The sequence below is a fragment of the Megalops cyprinoides genome, chromosome 4, assembly GCF_013368585.1.
Source record: "Megalops cyprinoides isolate fMegCyp1 chromosome 4, fMegCyp1.pri, whole genome shotgun sequence".
Lineage (NCBI taxonomy): Eukaryota > Metazoa > Chordata > Actinopteri > Elopiformes > Megalopidae > Megalops > Megalops cyprinoides.
Window position 1 is genome coordinate 7,098,132 of NC_050586.1, and position 19,369 is coordinate 7,117,500.

The following is a 19,369-nucleotide window of genomic DNA, read 5'->3' on the forward strand; positions in this document are numbered from 1 at the left end:
TGGTTTTTGTGTTTGTATGTGTGTGTGTGTTGTGGAGTGTTGTGTATGGGTGTGCACAAACAGTTGTGGGTTTGAGTTGGTGTGTGTGTTGGTGTGCGGAATACTTGTGCTTTTTTGTCCTGTATGCAAGCATTTTTTGAAATTTGGACATATGTAAGTGGTTGCTGTTTTTGTGTGTGTCTTTTGTGGGGGTATGTGAATTAGGGCTTGGAATGGGTGTGCACCAACAGTTATTGGTTTGAGTGGTGTGTGTGTGTGTGTGTGTGTGTGTGTGTGTAGTGTTTGCGTATGTGCGGCGTGTGTGAGCAGCTGGGAGCAGGTCCGTGCTGCGTACAGTATGTGGGGGGGGGGGGGGGGGTGCGGTCAGAGGCACAGCTCGAGTCATCTTGAATTAGCGGATAGCAGGGGCTGCGCGGTGTTGGCGCACCGCGGTGAGGTGTGCGGCCTGCCTCCAGGACCGGCCTGTCGGAGCTGGTTTGCAGAGCCGGGTCTGTGGGGCTGAAACGAGGAGGGGCTCAGTCTGTTCCAGGAGAAATGGACTGCTGCTCTCGCTGTGGGGGGAGTGCGCTTGCGTGTGTGTACGTGTTTGTGTATGTGTGCGCGTGTGTGTTTGCATGCGTGTGTGTGTGTACGTGTGCGTGCGTGTGTGTGTGTGTGCATGTGTACGTGTGTGTGTGTGTTTGCGTGTCTGTGTGCGTGTGTACGTGTGCGTGTGTGTGTGTGCGCGTGCGTGGTGTGTGTGTGCGTGTGTACGTGTGCATGTGTGTGTGTGTGTGTGTGTGTGTGTGTGTGTGTGTGTACGTGTGCATGTGTGTACGTGTGCATGTGTGTGTGTATGTGTGTGTGTGTGTGTGTGTGTGTGTGTGTACGTGTGCGTGTGCGTGTTTGCGTGTGTGTGTGTGTGCATGTGTACGTGTGTGTGTGTTTGCGTGTGTGTGTGTGTGTGTGTGTGTGTGTGTGTGTGTACGTGTGCGTGTGTGTGCGTGTGTACGTGTGCGTGTGTGTGTGTGTGTGTGTGTGTGTGTGTGTGTGTGTGTGTGTGCGGTGGGCAGGTTGCTATTAGTCCATCCAGGAGGATTCAGGAAAGTGATCATCTGATTTACCTCACCTGGACACCAGCCAGGATTGCCAGCCCTCGCCACCCCACTCCCCCCTCCTCTCCTTCCTCCTTCTCCTCCTCCTCCTCAGCTCCCTGAAAGCCTTGTGTGTGTTTTTTTTCTCTCTGTTGCGACTCGGGGGTGCCAGCAATAATGCACAGGCCAGACGAGACTTCGGTGATTGGGGCCATTGATTGCGGTGATTTGATTTATTGATCGATCCCCTCTCAAATCTGGCGTCTGAGAAGCAGAGCTAATCTGAAACTACTGCCTCACAGAGAGCCAGCGCTGATAAGGCATGCATGAAAGGAATCTGTGCTTATCTTAATCACACATTGGCCCTGTGCTGCTTCTCTGTGGCCGCTCTGTGTGTGTGTGTGTGTGTGTGTGTGTGTGTGTGTGCATGTGTTTGCCGTGTGTATGTCTTTAGGTGCAGTTTGTGTGTATAAGTGTGTGCATGTTTTTTGGGTGTGTGTGTGTGTGTGTGTGTGTGCGCGCACGGGTGTGTGCGTGCTTGTTTTTTCGTGTGCTTGCGCGTGCGTGTGTGTGCGTGCATGCCTCTGTGTGTGTGTGTGTGTGTGTGTGCTTGCGTGCGTGTGTGTGTGCATTTGCTCGAGCAGTGGGGGTTGAGAGGGAATACAGTCACCAGGCAGAACAGAGTGGATCTATAAATTGATGGAATTCAAAGCCTCCAGCATCGATTACCATTATAACAAACAGCAGCGCGCAGAATGTCTGATTATTTTTAGACAAAGATTCTGTGCTCTCAGCAGCAATTCTGCTGATGCTGTCACTGTTTCAGACGTCTGCCTTTGATTGCAATTAGATGCAATACAAAAAGAAAAATAATATGCCCATCTGCATTTTTCCTTTTCCCTGCTCTCTCTCTTTTTTTTCTGCGAAACGTGTCGTCTAAAGCTGTTGTTCACAGGAACAGCTCTGTGTCCACCTTATTTACGCTACATTGCTCAGCGCAGTAGATTTTTTTCATTGCTGCTGTCTTGAATACTTATTGCCGTCACTTATCTTTCTTTCTTTTTTTTTTTTACTGGGTTGTCAACATTGTCAACCTCATTTCTTTACTGTAGCGTGCATGAAACTACCCTGGAAGCTTAATTGAATCACTTAAAAAATCTGGCCTTAAATAGTTTGGCTTTGAAACACAGCCGCAGTTTGAACTGTAAAGGTAATTTGTGCACGATGCACACGCTTAGCTTTATTGTTTATTTAGAGGCAGCCCCTTGGCAGGGAGGGGTTTATGAAAAAAAAAAAAAGGTCAATACAGGAAACAAACCGGCCGCAGATCTGAGTATAATGTGTGTCACAAAGTGATTGAATATCTTTCTCCAGTTGTGTTTATTATTTAAAAGTTATTTGTATGGCTAAACATCCACGGTGTTAATCTGGTTTGTAATTTCTTCTACATTGCCTGCATTGATTGTAATTAATTTGTTTCCCTTCCCCCTTCCTTGTTTTCTGTTTTCCAAAGCTTGAAAATGTTGTGACTCACAGAGATCCATTGTTGCTCTGAATAGGATGAAGTCTGTTGTGCAGGATCTCAAGGCTTTTTCTTACTTTATTCCCTTATTGTTGTTTTTTATTTATTATTGTAATTTAATGTTTTTCCATCTCTCATCTACACAGAGAATTCACACACACACACACACTCACACACACAAACACACACACACACACACCCCTTTCCCCAGTCTGTCTGTGGCACGCGTGTTTAAATACCTGACCTAATCAATTCTGTGTGACTGGCTGTCTGTCAGCACTCGTGTTGGGCCTCTCCTCCATGGATGCTGGCCTCAGCACTGCCCAGGCCGTCCCACTGGATCGGACCGCAGTCTGGGCCCCCCCCGTCCAATGACAGCGCCGCGCTCCCCGGGGGGAACTCATCAATTACGGCCGGATGTTTGAGTGGCAGGGACTTAATGACAGGAGCTCAGTATTGACCTGACTGCCACACACTGAACGGCTCGGGCCTGATCGCCTGTTTTTCTTTTTTTTTAAATCCATTGAATATTTGACTGAAAATTCATCTTCTCCTCCATCATCTGAAGATTCTTTTTTTTTACCTTTGGGGGAAGTGAGCCTTTTTTTAAATGTTCCCTGCTTACTGTGGACAGTTGAGCTGGGTTGGGGTCCATGGGTCTGCCGCTCTGTTACTGTGGGTAACCTGTGGGGGGGGATTTAAGCTCCAACAGGGATAAGTGAGGGAGACACAAACCTGGGCACCTCCCAGTTCTGTAACTGGCCTTTAGAAGAGAGTTAAAGAACAGTAGCTTCCTTTACCTGGCACCTCCACCCATCCACAGGTATAGGCATTCACCTGTACAGGTGTTCAAGCTTCAATAATGGATGAATGAGATGAAACATCTCTTTCAGACCATGTGTGACAGCAGGATGGTGCTGGGAAGATATCAATGAAATCACTAATAAATAGTGAGGTAGTTATGGAGGTGTAGCCTAACGGTTTGGGAGACATGCTTATAATCAAAACCTTTAACGTCCAAATCCCAGCTTTGAGCTCCATCTGTTGTGTAGTTATCATGGCACGGATCCTTGACTGATTTGGATAAATATCCAGTGTAAATAAATGATAATGTAGTTATATGTGATAATAATGTAATACAATGACAGAGAAAAAGCAAGAGGACCAGGACATGACCTCACGCACGTCCGCCTCACTGAGTACGCTCTTCCGCTTCCGTGTCTCACGCAGTCATCCACCGGCGGTTACAGGTGAGAGCAGTGCATTGTGGGTTAAGATGTACCGGTTCGGTTTGCAACAATCCGCTGCACCGGTGGAGGTTTGGGAGCAGGTACATCATTACAGGAGGGGAGCACACAATAATGGGTAGCCGGGAGACCTCGTTTGTCACTAGCTACGAACAGATCTTCAGCGGTGAGAAAATGGGTACATTGTTGTGGCTCTGCGGTCTCTTGCCTCCTCCATTGTCAAATGGGCCTTTTGTCTCTTTCTCTCTCCATGAAAACTGGAAACAAGCGCAACAAAAAGAGAGCGTGTCGTGGTTCGGCTCCCCCAAAAAGCTAGCTAGAAAGGCTGGTTTAATTTCGCAAGTTGCCCTGCCTGTCTCAGTAGGATGGCCAGAGCACAACACTGTTTCTCCTCTGCCGTCAGATGAAGGGGGGCACTGGTGTGTTTGTGTCTCTGTGTGTATTTGTGCGTGTGTGTGTGTGTCCACAATGAGACTATGTTTATGAATGTTTACGGAAAAAAAAAAAACTAGCTAGAGAGTATGATTTCAGTTAGGGCAAGCTGAGCACGAAGTTCACCTATAGGATGGTCGTGTTGTTTTTCTCTTCGCTGCGAAGCATGCTCTCATGTGGTTGGTCTAAACTCCCCACGTGACACATCTGATCCAACCACAGACTCATTATGGAGCAACTGCAGAGAAAAGTAACATTCAACCCAATTCAGCTGTAGCAATGACCGCCATCTGCCTTACACAAAACAAAGAGATGTTGCATTGTGAAACACCAAGAAACACAAAATTGCATCAATCACCCTTATGCAGCTAATGGAATTTATGAAATTTAGATTATCAAGTAAATGAACCTTAAATGTTCTATTATCTTGTGGTAAAAGAGATGTGCGTCTGCATTTTTATGCTTTTTTCCCTCCTTCTTTAATGTAACCCTGTTCAGAATCTCTAATTGTACATTGGACTCATCTCACTGTGGCAATCTCTGCAGTTGTGTTGGATTGCTAAAGAGAGATGGTTGTAATCCTTTGATTGACACTTGCTTGAAGCCAATGGCTGTTTTTCACACTGTGCACGATAGTGAAGTGGGTGCCACTTGGAGTGTAGGCTCTGCAATGTCAATTGATTCCGCTTCTATAGGCTCCCAAGCATTTGGGGCGGATTACTGGGCTGATTTTGAGCCAGGGCCGTAGGGCTCAACCTCGACTCAAGATGAACACCTTGCCAAATGAACAACTTGGGAGTGTCTCATTTTTAATCAGATGAACAAGTTTAGATTATATCTCAAGACAGCCCATGATTGGAGAAAATATCACAGAATGTTATCCTCCTTTGGAGATATAAATCATGACAATTTTTTGAGAATTATGCTAGATTTTTTTAATAGAAAAGATTTTAACACCCACAACAACTTTTGCAGGCTATTTCTACTCCTATCTGTCGTTTTAGTTGCTGGTCATAGATTTCCTGTTTCTTTAATAAGTAACTGAAGGCAGTAGGAATCTGTCAGTACTCTATACAAAGGCACAAGTTAATGGAGGATATCAGCAAATTGCGGCAAAGAAGATGAAAAGAAAATCTTTTCACTCAGTGAACGGTCTCATAGTCCCTCAGTTCCTTCAGGCAAGGATCAGGCCAGCACATTGGGGTCCTCAGCTTGAAGTCCCGATTTTTGTGTGTTTGTTCACTGAAGGAACAAATGCGTATCGTGCGGGTCTGAAAGCCTGTCTCAAAGGAGGCTTTAGTCACATGTGTCTTTAAGTCTCCAGGATGTATGTAAATCAAATCAGAGTTAAAGCTATGATTGGAACCTCAGGCATTACAATATTCATAACTGCGGCGGTGATGATAATGAATGTGTTGATGGTGACGATAATGAAGATGATGATGATGGTGATGATGACGATGGTCATACTGACTCTAATTGCTAATCATGACCATAAAGTTGATAGCACTGATGTTATGTGCTGTTGAAGAAGTTAGCACCCTGACTCTGAATGGGAGGGGGGGGGGCAGATCCATTAAAGATGAGTTACTTTTGCATAGGCGTTTACAGGTTTGGGCCACAGATCCAGATACTGGGGGGATGAGAGGTCTAGCCTAAAGTTAATACGCTACAGTGTTATTCATCCTCTTCTGAAAGCCCAAGTACTTGTAATTTTTATTTTCTCAGCTGTTGTGCTCGCTGTGGAGGACCTGCACAAAGCTGGTAGCTAAGTTGTGCTTTTAAATGGTGAGAAGAGAGGGAGGGAAAACTCTCTCAGGTGACACGGTCGCCCAGGAAACTGACCAGAAAGTGGAAAGGTTTATAGACAGAAGGCACTTGAGATGGTTCTAAAAAAAAAAAACAAAACAAAAAATCACCTTCTGCCAGCTGCTACGCTGTTCATTGAAGGGTTGGTCCCCAGGCCTGTGAGAAAGGTGGTATTAGAGGAATTTATTTTGACACGTGTGTGAAATGACAGTTTTTTGTGTGGCAGCGCCCCAGCCACCATGCAGGACAGCAGTGCATTCAACCCCCGGAGATCGAATTAGGCCCATCAATGACCACATTCATTCACTGTTGCGGGAGAGAGGCAAACAGCTCCTCCTAAGGCCCGATATAGAAGTCTAATTTCATCAAGTGATGATAAAATTAGGAGCTTAAAATACCTTTTAATGAAAGCAAGTCGAATGTTTCGAATGTCAAATTGAGGTTTTGTCCACAGGATCAGATCATTTTCTAAATTACCTTTAAGTAAGACTGTAGATTAATTAAAACGCACTCAATTAAATTTGCCTGCATCGTACAGTACATAAATACAGGGCAGTAATTGAATCCGGCTTTCCAGTTTTATTCTATATCCTGGCAGTTAAGAGGAAAGACCTTTGGTGGGTGGATGGGTGGAAGTGGGGGAAGTGGGGGGGGGGGGGGGGGGGGGGGGGGGGGGACCCGAAAGAGGGGGAGGGACACGCCAAACAATTGACACTTTGTGGAGGGCGAGGAGTCTGGAGTTGTCTGGAGTGTGTGCAGGCTCAGGCTAGTTGGTCTGGAAGATATCGGACGGGGCGAATCAATGGCATCGGGTTTGTGGACGGCACGTGGTCCTGCATACTGTATGAACCCGTCCCGCAGGGCACTGCTCTCAATGTGCGCGTGGGAAAGGTTTGGGACGGAGACCGGCTCCCGGGAAAGAGGGGGAGGAGAATGAGGGCCGGGACGGCAGTGACAGCGTGCGGGGGACTGTCCCGATCCACTCCTGCTCCTCCACGCTCCTCTGAAGTGGTAGTTTTTTTTTTTTTTAGTTTTTTTAATGCGCTCCACTCATAATCAGTGCAGATATTCTTTTAAGCAGTGATTTAAGGTCTTTGTTCACCAAGGGACAGATTGGAAGGAAGACTTTTACTAGCGTCTTTATGTCTTTAAAACACTTTTTTTAAGGCAAAATTAAAGAGCCATTCTTTGTCTGGTGGAGGGGAGTTTTACGAGTATCGAGTGCACTCTTTAAATCATGTTTTTGGAAGGGAACCCAAGGCTTACTGGAGTCTCAGTCTCGGCTGGGCCAAAAATCTGTAACGCTCCTGTTCTCTGTGTGATTTGTTTATGCTTATTTACCTGGTTATTTGGGGGTTTTTTACTGCTAAAAAGTGTTGTTGGTATATGACTCCATTACTCTGTGTCCTCTCTCTCCCTCTCTCCCTCTCTCCTCTCTCTCTCTTTCTCTCTCTCTCTCTCTCTTCCCCTCCCCTTCTCTCTCTCTCTCTCTCTTTCTCTCTCTCTCTCTCTCTCGTGAGTTGCATTGCTGTAAATGGCATATTGATTATTTTAGACACTGATTATCTAAAAGACCTTTAGCTACTTTAGACATTGAATTTATTTTTGTTTAATTATTTATGGGCTCCTGGTAGCAGTAAGTATTACCTCTCTCGCATCTTGAAGGATTAGATGGTTAATATCCAGCAGTGTATTTTTATTTATGCGCAGGCTGTGAGCTGTGCGTAAGGGCTGTTGCCAATCGCTCTAAATCCCTGTCTCTCCCCTTTGTGTCTCTCTCTGCGCAGAAAGAGCTGAACTCGGTGGCGTCGGAGCTGGCCGGAAGACAGGAGGAGAGCGAAATTTCCCACAAACACCTGCTGGAGCTGAGCCGCGAGTTCAAGAGAAATGTCCCCGAGGTAACCCCCCCCCCCCCGTGCGAGCCCAATGCAAACGCCCCCCCCTCACCACACACACACCCAAACCTGCTCTGCCGTGTGGCCGCTGACAGACAGATTGACAGGCTCAGTTCCCGCGCGTTTTTTTCAGCCCTTGACGCATGCAGGGGGAGCTTACCTTTGTGTTCCCATTCATTTATTCAGCGCGTAATCCGCTTTGGGCGCCTATCACCGGGTCGGGGCGCGCGACGCGCCGGCTTCCTTTCCCGCCCTGCCATGGCTACAACGGCGTTGTGGGGGAGGGGGGGGGGGGGATCTGGGGCGCCCTCCTGCGTGTGCGTTGGGAGAGCCAGAAGGGGGCATCCTCCTGACCCAGGATTACGTTCCACAGGTCTGCCTGAGTGCAAACTCTAGGCCCTGGCTTCTCCTCCTTCGGCAGGCCCTGGTGGAAGGGCCTTAAGGAGTGTGATCAGTAATCCTGTGGGTGATACACAGGTGTACGCGGTGGGATCAGGCTGTCACTGCAGGCAGCCCAATCCGCTCACCTGCAGACACCCGGGAGGAAAGAGACAGGAGTGATGAGGGATGCGGCTGTGGAGCCGGTTAATACGCGCTGGAAATCCCCCTGCTTTCAGACACACACACACACACACACACACACAAGCGCCTTCTTTTCCCCTTCTCTCTCAAGCCTCTCTCTGTTTTTTTTTCTTTCTTCCCCTTTAATCCTGACTAGAGACACTGATTCCTCTCAGGGAATGTGGGGTGAAAAGAAGAAAGTTAAAAAACGCAAATCGCAGTGCTCTCTAATGGAACAGGATTTGACATTTTAGTCAGGCTTTCAGCAGAACTTTCATTTAAATATGCATGCAACATTTTTGCAGACTTCCGTCTTGAGGAGAGAGGACCACCAAAAAATATATATGTATTATTTTCATTCACTACACTTCTCTGAACTTAAACATGTTTTGAAGTCCTTACTGTTAAGAAGCTGCTATGCTTACAGATAATCTGAGTTCTGAAATTGTTCTGACTTATAATGACAAATTAAATTTGTCTGTGTGTGTGTGTGTGTGTGTGTGTGTGTGTTTGATTTTTTGTGTGTAATTGTGAAAAATCCCATCTGGGACTATTTGTTTAAGTGTGTGGCAGGGAGCTTTGTGTGTATGTGTGAGTGAGTGAGCAAGTGACTGAGTTAATGACTGAGTGAGTGAGTGAGTGACTGAGTTAGTCTGAGAGCATGTCTCTCTGTCTCTGTCTCTTGAGGTGCCAGCGTAGCCAGCACACCATAATGAGACACTGGAGAGGGGCCAGGAGTGTGTGCCAGGGTCTTGGCAGTGGTCAAGGCCCCAACAGGTCCTGCCAAGGCCCTCGCTGGAAAAACACGGGCCCATCTAAGCCAGGGGGACAAAAATAACCACAGTCTCCGGCAGGGCTCCACTGTTCAGCACATTTTTGCGCATGTTTTCGTGCCGTTAGCGTGAAATTCCACATGTGCTAATGAACAGTAAAAAGTGGTGGTGTTTGTACATATGGAACGGGGCCCGGGTGGCGCTCAGTGCCTGTGATGGAGGTGAAATTTTGCCCCCCCACCCTGCTGTACTGCACACCGTTAGAACCTCTCTCTGCGTGAGCGGTTCTGATTGACTCAACCCTGCTCGCTGTTTCTCTTCCTGCAGGAAGTTCGGGAGATGGTGGCCCCTGTTCTCAAGAGTTTCCAGGCCCAGGTGAGCTTCGCTTTGACTTCCTCTGCATCCCTTTTTAAACGGTTGCCGATATTCGGGGAAGCTGTGATGCCTTTAACTGATTACTCATATCTGTAAACTGAGGGGGCGTTTCTGTCAGTACAGAACAGCTTCTGTTAAAAGAAAGATTCTTGAAACTCTTGCTCCAGCGCCCTTGTCCTTTCTTACAGCAGAAAGGGAAGGTTCAGTATCAAAAAGGCATTGTGTTTTTCCACTCATGAAGTTTTGTAACGCCGCAGCCTCGGAGTTTTGCTTTGGCCCAGGCGTGGAAGAAAGAGTCGGAGAGAGGAGATTGCCGTCAGTGAATGTTTATTCTCTGTTGTTATGGGGCTAACTGTTGGGTTGTGTGGGTCGCCCAATACAATGAAGTTACCTATGGTTTCCTAACGATGGTGCAGTTTGTTAGAGCAGAAAACGATAGTGCCGTTTATAGAACAGCATAGGGGACCTACACCCATACGACACGAGACGCCAACTGACGCAATATCAAAATGTTACAAAAGATACCCCTGCCTTAAAACCCGTAACTGTCCAGCGGTGACCAGGCACCCCTTAAAATTAGGAAAAGGAACCCCATAATTTGTGTGCTGCCCCACCCCCCCAGTCCTTATTGGCATCCTCACTGCATGGGGGTGGAGAGACACTGAACTACAGAACTACACCAAACTGATGCGTGGCAGAACATTAGCTACAGTATCAAAACTCTGGGTGCTGTGTGTGTTTTTGTGTGTGGCACTGGAATTGGACAGGCCCCGAGTGGGTGAGTGGATGTGAACTGCAAGGAATTGTGGGAGGGGAAAAAAAAACTGACCCCAGATCAGATCCTGAGGCAGATGTTGGGGGCACAGGCAACCCATGGAGAGCTACTGTAGACTTTTCCAACATCCCCACCCTCCAGCGTTTGATGCTTTCAGCAGATTTTATTTTCCTCAAAGGTGAGTGGCATCTCTCTGCAGGATAGGTGATCGGATATCTCGCTGTTTACATTATCCGGTCTGACTGGGGGGAACATTTCCTCATATCCTGTCCTGATGCTACATTTTCAGTGCCTTCTCTGATGGCTAGCCCATCGAAACAGTCACCTGATACCCACCGAGAATACCGCTCTACCCATTAAACGAAGGTCATAAATCACATTTGTGAGCCGGGTTACGGTCCGCAAAGCACAGGCGTATTGAAATGATACAGCCAAATATGTTTTCCACCCTTCCATGCGCTGAAACTCAAGATTCAGCGCCAGTCTGAATCTAAATCGCATGTGAAAGTCAGGCTGTATGGCTGCACGGTACCGCATGCGCTTGAGCCGAGGTAATGTGTTTCATAACCACAAAAAATGAACCTGTTCTGTATACGGTTGATATGGAGAGTTTAGTCATCTGCAAGGGATCTGGGTTTTTTTTACCAGCAATTTAAACCATATGAATGTTGCCTAAATTGTATTAGGCAATGCCCAAGTGACAGACTGGGGTACTACGACGCTGTCCCAACCTTGAGAACAAAAGTAATGTTTTGTGAACATGTTAGCACTGACGAAAACTTGTATGAACTGGTATTTTTGCAAATTTTCAAAAACAATTTCTGGCCTGGAGGGAAGACTGAGGAATAGTGGTCACCTCCATCAAAGGGCCAGCCCAACCTGAGACATCCCTTAGTATTCCAGCCGCAGTGACTTTACTCCAGTGCAAAGTACGACTCCTCAAGCCCTCAACGGCGCAAACAAAAACCAAGTGAAAGAATAGGAATTTAATTAATGTCTGACAATTTCTTGGAGGCTTTGTTCAGTAAATGAATAGGCAGCATGCAATTAATGAGAAGGGCTTTTTTTTCGGTCCTGCCTGCAGTGGCTTAGCAGAGGATGGAGCAGTCACAGGACTCCTCTGATGCCCTCCCCCCCCCCCCACACACACACACACACACACACACACACACAACCCCAATGACTTTCGTTTTAATGTCAAACAGCTTGCCGGAGCTCATGAACTTTACTCACGAAGAGTCCTTGATCCCCGAGCTTACGCAGTTAGACCGGATTCTGCAGCATCTGAGGGACTCTGTACATGCGCTGAGTGAGGAATGCACTCAGAACATACAGGTGGTTGGAGAAAAGAGCGGTTAGCAGAAGTTTGGGACCAAAGTCTCTCTCTCTCCCTCCCCCCGCCCCGACACCCCCCTCCCGCACAGCCGTGTACTTCAAGCGGGCTCCTTGGGGTGTTCGAACCCTCGCCGTGCCGCCATCACCACTCATCCTTATTTAAAAGAGGAATCTAACGCCTTTGAAGTGTTCCTCAAGACACGACAGGTTCCCTTTCTTTTCCCGTTTTATTTCGATGTGCCCCTCCCACCCTCCCCGTCCCTCGCCCACTCTCGCCTGCTAATTATCGCTAACCAGGCGACTGATTAGAACGAGCCGACGACCTAGATTCGGAGGACTTGGAACTTGTTCGGGCGCGGGGAAGGGGTTAACCGCCCGAGCCGGTGGCTGTCATTGGTCCTTTTCCTCTCCCCTTCCCCTTCTTCTCATCTTTTTTTTTTTTTCCTTTCCTCCACTCTTCCCTGGAAGTTTGTTAATGAGGTCCCGTCAGACCTGGGGAGAGGTGTTAATTTGGCCTGTGAAGTGGAGAGGAGATTAAGGACAGCGAGCGACAGAAGAGTTTACGGCTTAAAATACATCGCTGTCCTTATTAATCCGCTGTCCCTGGGAGATGAGCGTTTTTTGGTTTTATAATGAAGAGAGCCCTTGTAATGAAGGTAATTTTAATCAAATCTGCTGCCGAGACCGGCGAGATGGCTCGTGCCTCCGCAGTCCGACACACACCTTGGAGGGGGGGGGCAGCGGAAAGATGTATCCGTTGATCTTTCACGTGATGAATTGCGGTGTAGGGCGGCCGTGCGCTGGGCTTTCAGGGCCAGTTCCTCATCAGAGCTTGTTTTCCCCGCAACTTTTTGGTCATGAAACCCTGATAAATCTGCTTAGACAAATTGGAAAAAAAATATATATATATTTTGAAATGAAGGAAGACCTTGGTAATCACGCCTGCATCACGCCGGTCAGTCACACGACCTCATTTCTCACAACTCTTGAGTAAATCGTTGCCTTTTACAGTTACAGCCTTTTCCCACCTTATTTGCTGAGGGATGCTCTGCCCAAAACCCACATGGTATCCCGGAAGGCAGTGCAATCCTCCCTTCACAACACACAACAAAGTCCTGATCACTCCATATTTCCCACAATGCACCTCTCTACCGCGGCGTTCGCTGCTGTGGGATGCCCTGCTTACCCGTCAGGTGCTGACAGTGCCCCTCTCTGTTATTCTCTGCGAGGCGAGATGTTGTCTGCGTGCTATTTGTTGTGTCAGGCCCAAATTAACCAGTCATCTGTTTCTTCTTTTGGTGTCTGTTGGCACCGCCGAAAAAGAAAACATCAGCCCAGGCCCCTAATTACCGAAACTTGCTTTACAAAGATAATCCGAGAAGTAATTTAGCGTGCACAATGAGAGTCATCGTGCTGCGCAGATGGAGATTCTGATAAATAGTTTGTAACGTGTAATTAGCGGCTCTGCCGGTTACATACCATTAACCCCTGGAGCTCAGAAATTATTTCCTCATTATTAACTGAAAAGGTAGGATTGAGCTGACTAGACAGCAAAACAACAAATGGCTATTAATTACCCTTTTTTGTTTTTTTGTTTTTTTTTGAACAAGATTTCAGATTTATTATTTTTCGCCTGAACCGCATGGTTGGAGAATTTGTGACATTCTTTGATGTTGCGCTGGTGCCACCTCTGGGACTCTCCCCCCCCCCCCCCCCCCCCCAAGTGATGTCGTGTTGGGAAAGGTGTGTTTTCTTTCCTGTTACCCAGGGGAAGCAGTTTGTGTTTGAGTTTCCATACCAGTCCCAGTGTGCCCTCTCGCAGAAAGTGAGAGTGCACACGCAGTACCCACAGTTACAAGCACATACTCTGTGATTACTGTCAAGATTTCAGGCTCTCTGCTTGTCATTGAAATGTCTCTCTCTCTCTGCATTGTTTAACCTAAAAGAGTTTTGGTGAAGGCAGGTGCTTATGAATATTTATCAGCAGTAAGACCATTACTTGTTTGGCTCTGGTTCTAATCTCTGTGGATATGCACAGAATCATTGCAACAGTCAATCATTCAGAATCAGCGTTCAGTCCAGGCTTGGCCTCATGAATATTCTTTGAGTCACCATCACCGGAACTCGACAATTAGAGACTGGAACTCAGTAGCAGAGACAGGAAGGAACACTGGGTTGTGGGATCTCACTAAAGTTAAACAGTCTCTGCTCACAGTGCAAATGAAGCAGGTGTTTGGAAAGGTAAGTCAGTTCTGTACTCTCACCAGGGATCGTCAGTTACCAGCCGCTGTTCTAAGGGACGGGATAAGGGCTTTAGACTAAAGGATGAAAAGGCGCACGGTATCAAAGCAGCTAAAAAAGTCATTTTGAAATGAACTGTAAGTTTGGTAAGTCTGCCTGGTAATGCAGCTTAGTGTCTTGATGTCATTTCTGGCAAATGTAGACACACTACCTCAGTTCATATGGCTGCATATAGTTATGTGCAAAGAATTAACAAAGGCAGAGTCTGAAGTGACGTGTAGGATTGTTGCTGAAGATCACCAGATTGATCTCTGGGTAGATCTGAAAGCTGTCCTGTGTCTGATCTCCTCGCTCACTGGTGTCATTGTAAAAGCGGCCGGTCCAGTGTCCTGCGGCAGGTTTTCGGGTCCGGTGCTCCGAGCGTGTCATCCTGACCCCCCGCATGGAGCGGCGAAAGCCGCCGGCAGGCAGAGACACGCAGGTTTTGATCATTCATATAGAGGAGACCGGTCCTTCCTCCTTTTGATTAATTCCAGGAGGAAATTATAATTCATCTTGAATTTATAAATATGTTATGAACGGTGGAATAAATCAAAGAGTAACAGATGATAATTAATTATGCCTGTGTAAAAAAAAAAAAAAGAGAGAAAGGCACTGTGTTATGACGCAAGCCCCTTCTGCGTTATTATGAGAAACTCCATAATTACCTATCAGCGTGAGCCGTGGCTCGCTGCGGAGTGGGCCTGAATGGGCTTGTGATTCCCGCTGTCATAAACCCGCTTCCCTGGCTCCTTCGGTCGTAAAAAACCTCAATTGCCATTTCATAGGCTGGTACCCGGTGTCGCCTTGCTGCCACAAGCTGCCCTGTGATGGTCTCTTTTTTAAAGGGCTCCATAAAATCCAAAACCTCCTGATGTTTCAATCTGCGAGCCGGGATTGTATTAAGGGACACGGGGGCAAGGAAAGGGGCGTGTTGTGGAGGGGTCGTGCCCAGAGCTGGTGGTCTGAAGGGCCGGGGAGAGGAACTGGGATAATCGTGAAGGGGCGGTCTGTATGCAGATGGCTAAAGATTTTCTCATGTTTAGCCCCAGTGGCATGAGGGAACCTGTGAATATGAAAGCAAGTGTGTGAATATTTTTTTCTTTTAGGTTGTGTGTGTTTATTTGTGTGTATGTGTGGGAGGCCTTAGAGCATAATTTTTTATAAAATTTTAAGCCAGAGAAAAGATAGCCCAACCTTGAATATAGTCTTCTCTGTTTTGTTCTCTGACCTGACCCAAAGCCGCAACCAATTAAAATGTACGTACACGATCTTTTCTAATTACCACTGACAAGTCTTACATGTTCATGTGTATGAGGGGGAGAGAAAACCCCTCGGTTGGAGCGGGTGGGGAAAGTATTTACCTGCTAGTGTGTAACTTGTTGAAAGGCAGAAACACCAAACCCAGTATAAATGTGGTTGCTAAGTAATCACAGTAAACAAATCATTCTACCCCTAAAATTAACTTCTCGGCTAGCTAGTCTGCTAACTAATTAGTACGAGTTGCTTCATGCACTTAGAGAGAACTGAGGCTGAGAACGCCAACGTGACATCCAAAAACTTAAATTGTTGGTTACCATGAAACCAATCCGGCGTTTTTAGGAAAGATTGCGTCTTACCGGTGAGTCGGGGGTGCAATCCATCCCCCTTTAATGTTAATCCTTAGACTGGCTAAGTGATATAGCTAACGATATCAACTGGATTGAATGTTTCAAACTGATGATTTATTGATCTGGTTCACAACCACAGTTCGCTCTCTCTTGATAAGAGCTTTCGTTTGATTACATTGGCATCTATTTTTCTCACTGGCTGCGCTCATAATGCTCGACTTTTGTGTCTGCTTTTTTTTCCCCTCCAAAATGAAATTCATCACAGAGGCATAATGTGAAGCAAAGATTATATCAAGCAATTCAGCCTAACTGAACTTTAGAGTCTCTTATATTATATTCATGATTCCATGTAAACCTACAAATAATATAACCAATAAAATAATACCCAACCCAAGCCTGAGCGTTAATCACAGAACATTCCTCTGACCCGGGCCCAACCTCTAGCGTTGGGTCCCGCTGGGCTTACCGTGGACAGACTGATGCATAATTCAGAAGTGGTCTGTCGTTTTCTGTATGCACCCTTATTCCTACGGCTGGGTACGATTTGTACTCTTGCCTTGTAAGACGCTCTGGATAAGGGCGCCTGCTGAGAGATTAAATGTAAATGTGTGAGCGAGGCCTGTGAAGGCATGTACATCTCCCAGTAAGGCAGATCTGTGGCACCTCGCGGTGGACCTGACCACACCGGTGCTCCTGGATGCAGGTCCTGGACAGGCCCACATGGCTGTGTCGCCAGCCGACAGCAGTGTGTCGTGCAAGGGGTGAACCCTGTGCTGAACCCGTGTACTACCCCAATGACCCAGCCCTCCCGCTCCCCAGATACCCTCTCCGGGAATCCCTGTCTGACCTGGCTAGGAGGTTTCTGACCCTCTCATTGGTAGCAGTAGCAGGAGATCAGAATGAGAATGGGGGATTAGCCTGCGCTGTGGTGGGGTCAAGTGTGCACAGCGTGAACCCGTGTCGATTGCTACGTGGCCAGCAGTGTGTTGTGTGCACACTGTCTGCTGTCGGCCCTGCGAGCCCCGCTCCAGGACTCACCCTGGGGGAGGTGAGGTGGGGGGGGGGTGGCTGAAGGTGAGGGGGGCCAGCCTCTGCCACGCGATGCTAATGCCGACTTTCTGCCTCATTGAGTACCACGTCAAAGCCCAGGAACACCAGGCCATTAAATATGCAAAGCACATTCAAGCCCCGAGCCCACAGTGCCGATAAAAATAGGAATCAGCAGCGGCAGAAACGTGGGACTCGCGTGCCGCCGTTACTCTCACCCCCCCCCCATTTCCAGGAACACACACGCCAATCCGAATGGGTCTGCAAGCGCCCCACTTTCTTCTACGACTGACAGGTCTCGTCCCGCCCTCTGCCCCCCGACGACGGGATGGGCTTGACAGGTCTGGGTTAAGACAGGGAGCTCTGCTCGGTGCAATTTGTCGGATTGTATTTTTTTTTTACCCCCCCCACTCATCCAAGTGTAAACGTTGGGGGGGCAGGACACCTCGTAATTCACCTGGCTCCCGTCATGGCCGTGCATCAGATGGATTCGGTTGGATTGCGGTTATTATCCCAGGCAGGCCTTGATAAGGTCCACCTAGTGTCAGTTTAGTGCGGCTGGGCTGGAATTCACCTAATGGGAGTTCGCTTCAGTGTATCCACTGTATTATCTGTTGTGACACTGGTCAGTAGTTCTTCACTGCGGCTGAACCTGTTAAATGCGAGAGGCGGCTGAAGAGAGGAAGGAGCGACAGCACAGAAAAGCTGATAAATATGCCTCGCTATCGTGCGTTTTAACGACTTGCGCTGCTCTGTTTGTACCGAAATTCCTCTCTCTCTCTCTCTCTCTCTCCGTCCTTCCTCCCTCATTCTCTGTCTCTCCAGGGCTGCCTGTGCTGTGTGATTGTTTGCTTTCTTGTCCTGACTAATGCATTGTCTGCCTGTCTCTGTAGGAAATATTCATCATTTTTGTGCATATAAAAAAGCCGGAGATGCGCACCAGGTATGGGGCGATGGGGGGGTTAGGAGGGGGTTGGGGTGGGAGGTGTTATAAATAGACCCCAGCATCTCCAGCCACATGGAATTGATGCGTTTCAGCACGTTTTGCTCTCCAGTGCTGGGTTTAATTTTTACAATCCTGACAGCCTTGAACCCCAGTGCCAGGAGACGTCACGCCTGGCTGCCGCTGCTGTGCAAATGTTAGCGGTGTTGGCGGACCGACGGCGGGGCGAGCATCTGCTTCGCTCTCATTGGTGTCTGACCACCCGTCCGCCCGGCTCTCCGAGCTTCGGACGACCGCAGCCCGGTTCTCCTCCTCGCCAGAGAGGCGTTTGCTCTCCCCTGGAAGGTTGTGCTGTAGCAGATTCCTTCTAAGAGTTTGGGGGTTTTTAAGTGCCCAGCACTGAAATGCCACGACAAAAAAGGGAATTTAAAGCAGGGTACTCACTTGACACCTTTGAATGCTCAGCCGCTGAGCGGTTCATCTTTGACACACCCCGAACGCTGCGAGACAACGGCACCGGCGGTGTTTACAGTATGTTGTTCAAATGCCAGACGAGGCAAAAATAGAAACGCTCCCGCGCACCTGAAACCCTCCAGAAGGTAAAGTGTGTGATGGAGAGGAAAGTTAATCGAGAGGGCGGGACAGGCTCCGCTTTGCACACTCGCTGGAAAAGTAGGGCAAAGCTCTGACTGTGTGCAGGGGGCTGTGGCGTGTTGCCGCGAACGCGTATCACTCACTGCGCTCCCGCCGCCGCTGTGGGCGTGGGAGGGGCTGCGGACACGCCGTCTCCTCTCGGCTTTCACACCCAACGCCCGAGCCAAGGAAGAATACATAGTTAGGAACTGCACGGACGGGCGAACCTTGTGGAAAAAAACCCACAACGAGAGCAACAGAAATACATCAAGGGCGGGCTCTTTGTTTGTTTATATCGCGCGGAGAGACGAATGGCAGATAAAACAACGCTGCCAAATAAAAATCGAGGAAGGTTGGTGATGAGCAGGGAGCGCTGCGGCTGCCTGTGTGAGGAAGCGATCACTTAGCGGGGGAAAGGACGGAAGAGGAGCCGGGCGCACTGAGAGGCCTCCAGTCCTGGCTCTCTCATCGCTGCTGGCAAGTGCACACTCAAATTAGCCAATAAAAATGTGTGAAATCGGTGGCACAGCGCCTGCGAGGGACACGCCAGGAGAAATGAGCATCAAGCGCGCTTACGACCAAGAAAATCAGCACAAGTTTGACAGAAATAAATAAATAGACACACAAATAAATAAATAAAGCAGGCAAGGGCTGCTATTTCAATGCCTCAGTTTCTCAACGTGCTTTTTTCTCGTTTCGGGACCAGTTCCAGTGTTGAGTCAGAAAATGGGTCTCTACCGTAGTGAGTCGTTTATGACGTTCCAAGATATAAAGGCAGTCAGGTGCAGAGCAAGTCAACAGACATGAGTCACCTGCACTGCGGTTCTGTCAGAAGCAGTAGTCCTTATTTTCTCATCTTTCCTTTCACGTGATACCGGTCTATGAAGTTTAATTTCAATGGAATCTAAACGCGCTAATTAAATATCATAACTTTCTGAAGCAGGCTTTCTCTAAAGGTACCTGAAATTTTAATTTAGACTTCAAAAGAGCCCAGACTTTAAAGCAAATCTATTGTTTTTCATTTAGACTCGCAATTTTCTCCTCTCTCACAAAACACCG

At 47.8% G+C, this 19,369-nt stretch overlaps 1 protein-coding gene across 1 annotated transcript in view; it reads left to right on the top strand.

The window, feature by feature from the left end:
- cux2b (cut-like homeobox 2b) overlaps window positions 1-19,369 on the top strand; it is a 119,147-nt gene that overhangs the window by 54,237 nt on the left and 45,541 nt on the right. The window contains exons 2-3 of the mRNA XM_036526745.1: window positions 7,871-7,981; window positions 9,640-9,687. Coding sequence (XP_036382638.1) covers window positions 7,871-7,981; window positions 9,640-9,687 — 159 coding nt within the window. The remainder of the gene's footprint in view (window positions 1-7,870; window positions 7,982-9,639; window positions 9,688-19,369) is intronic.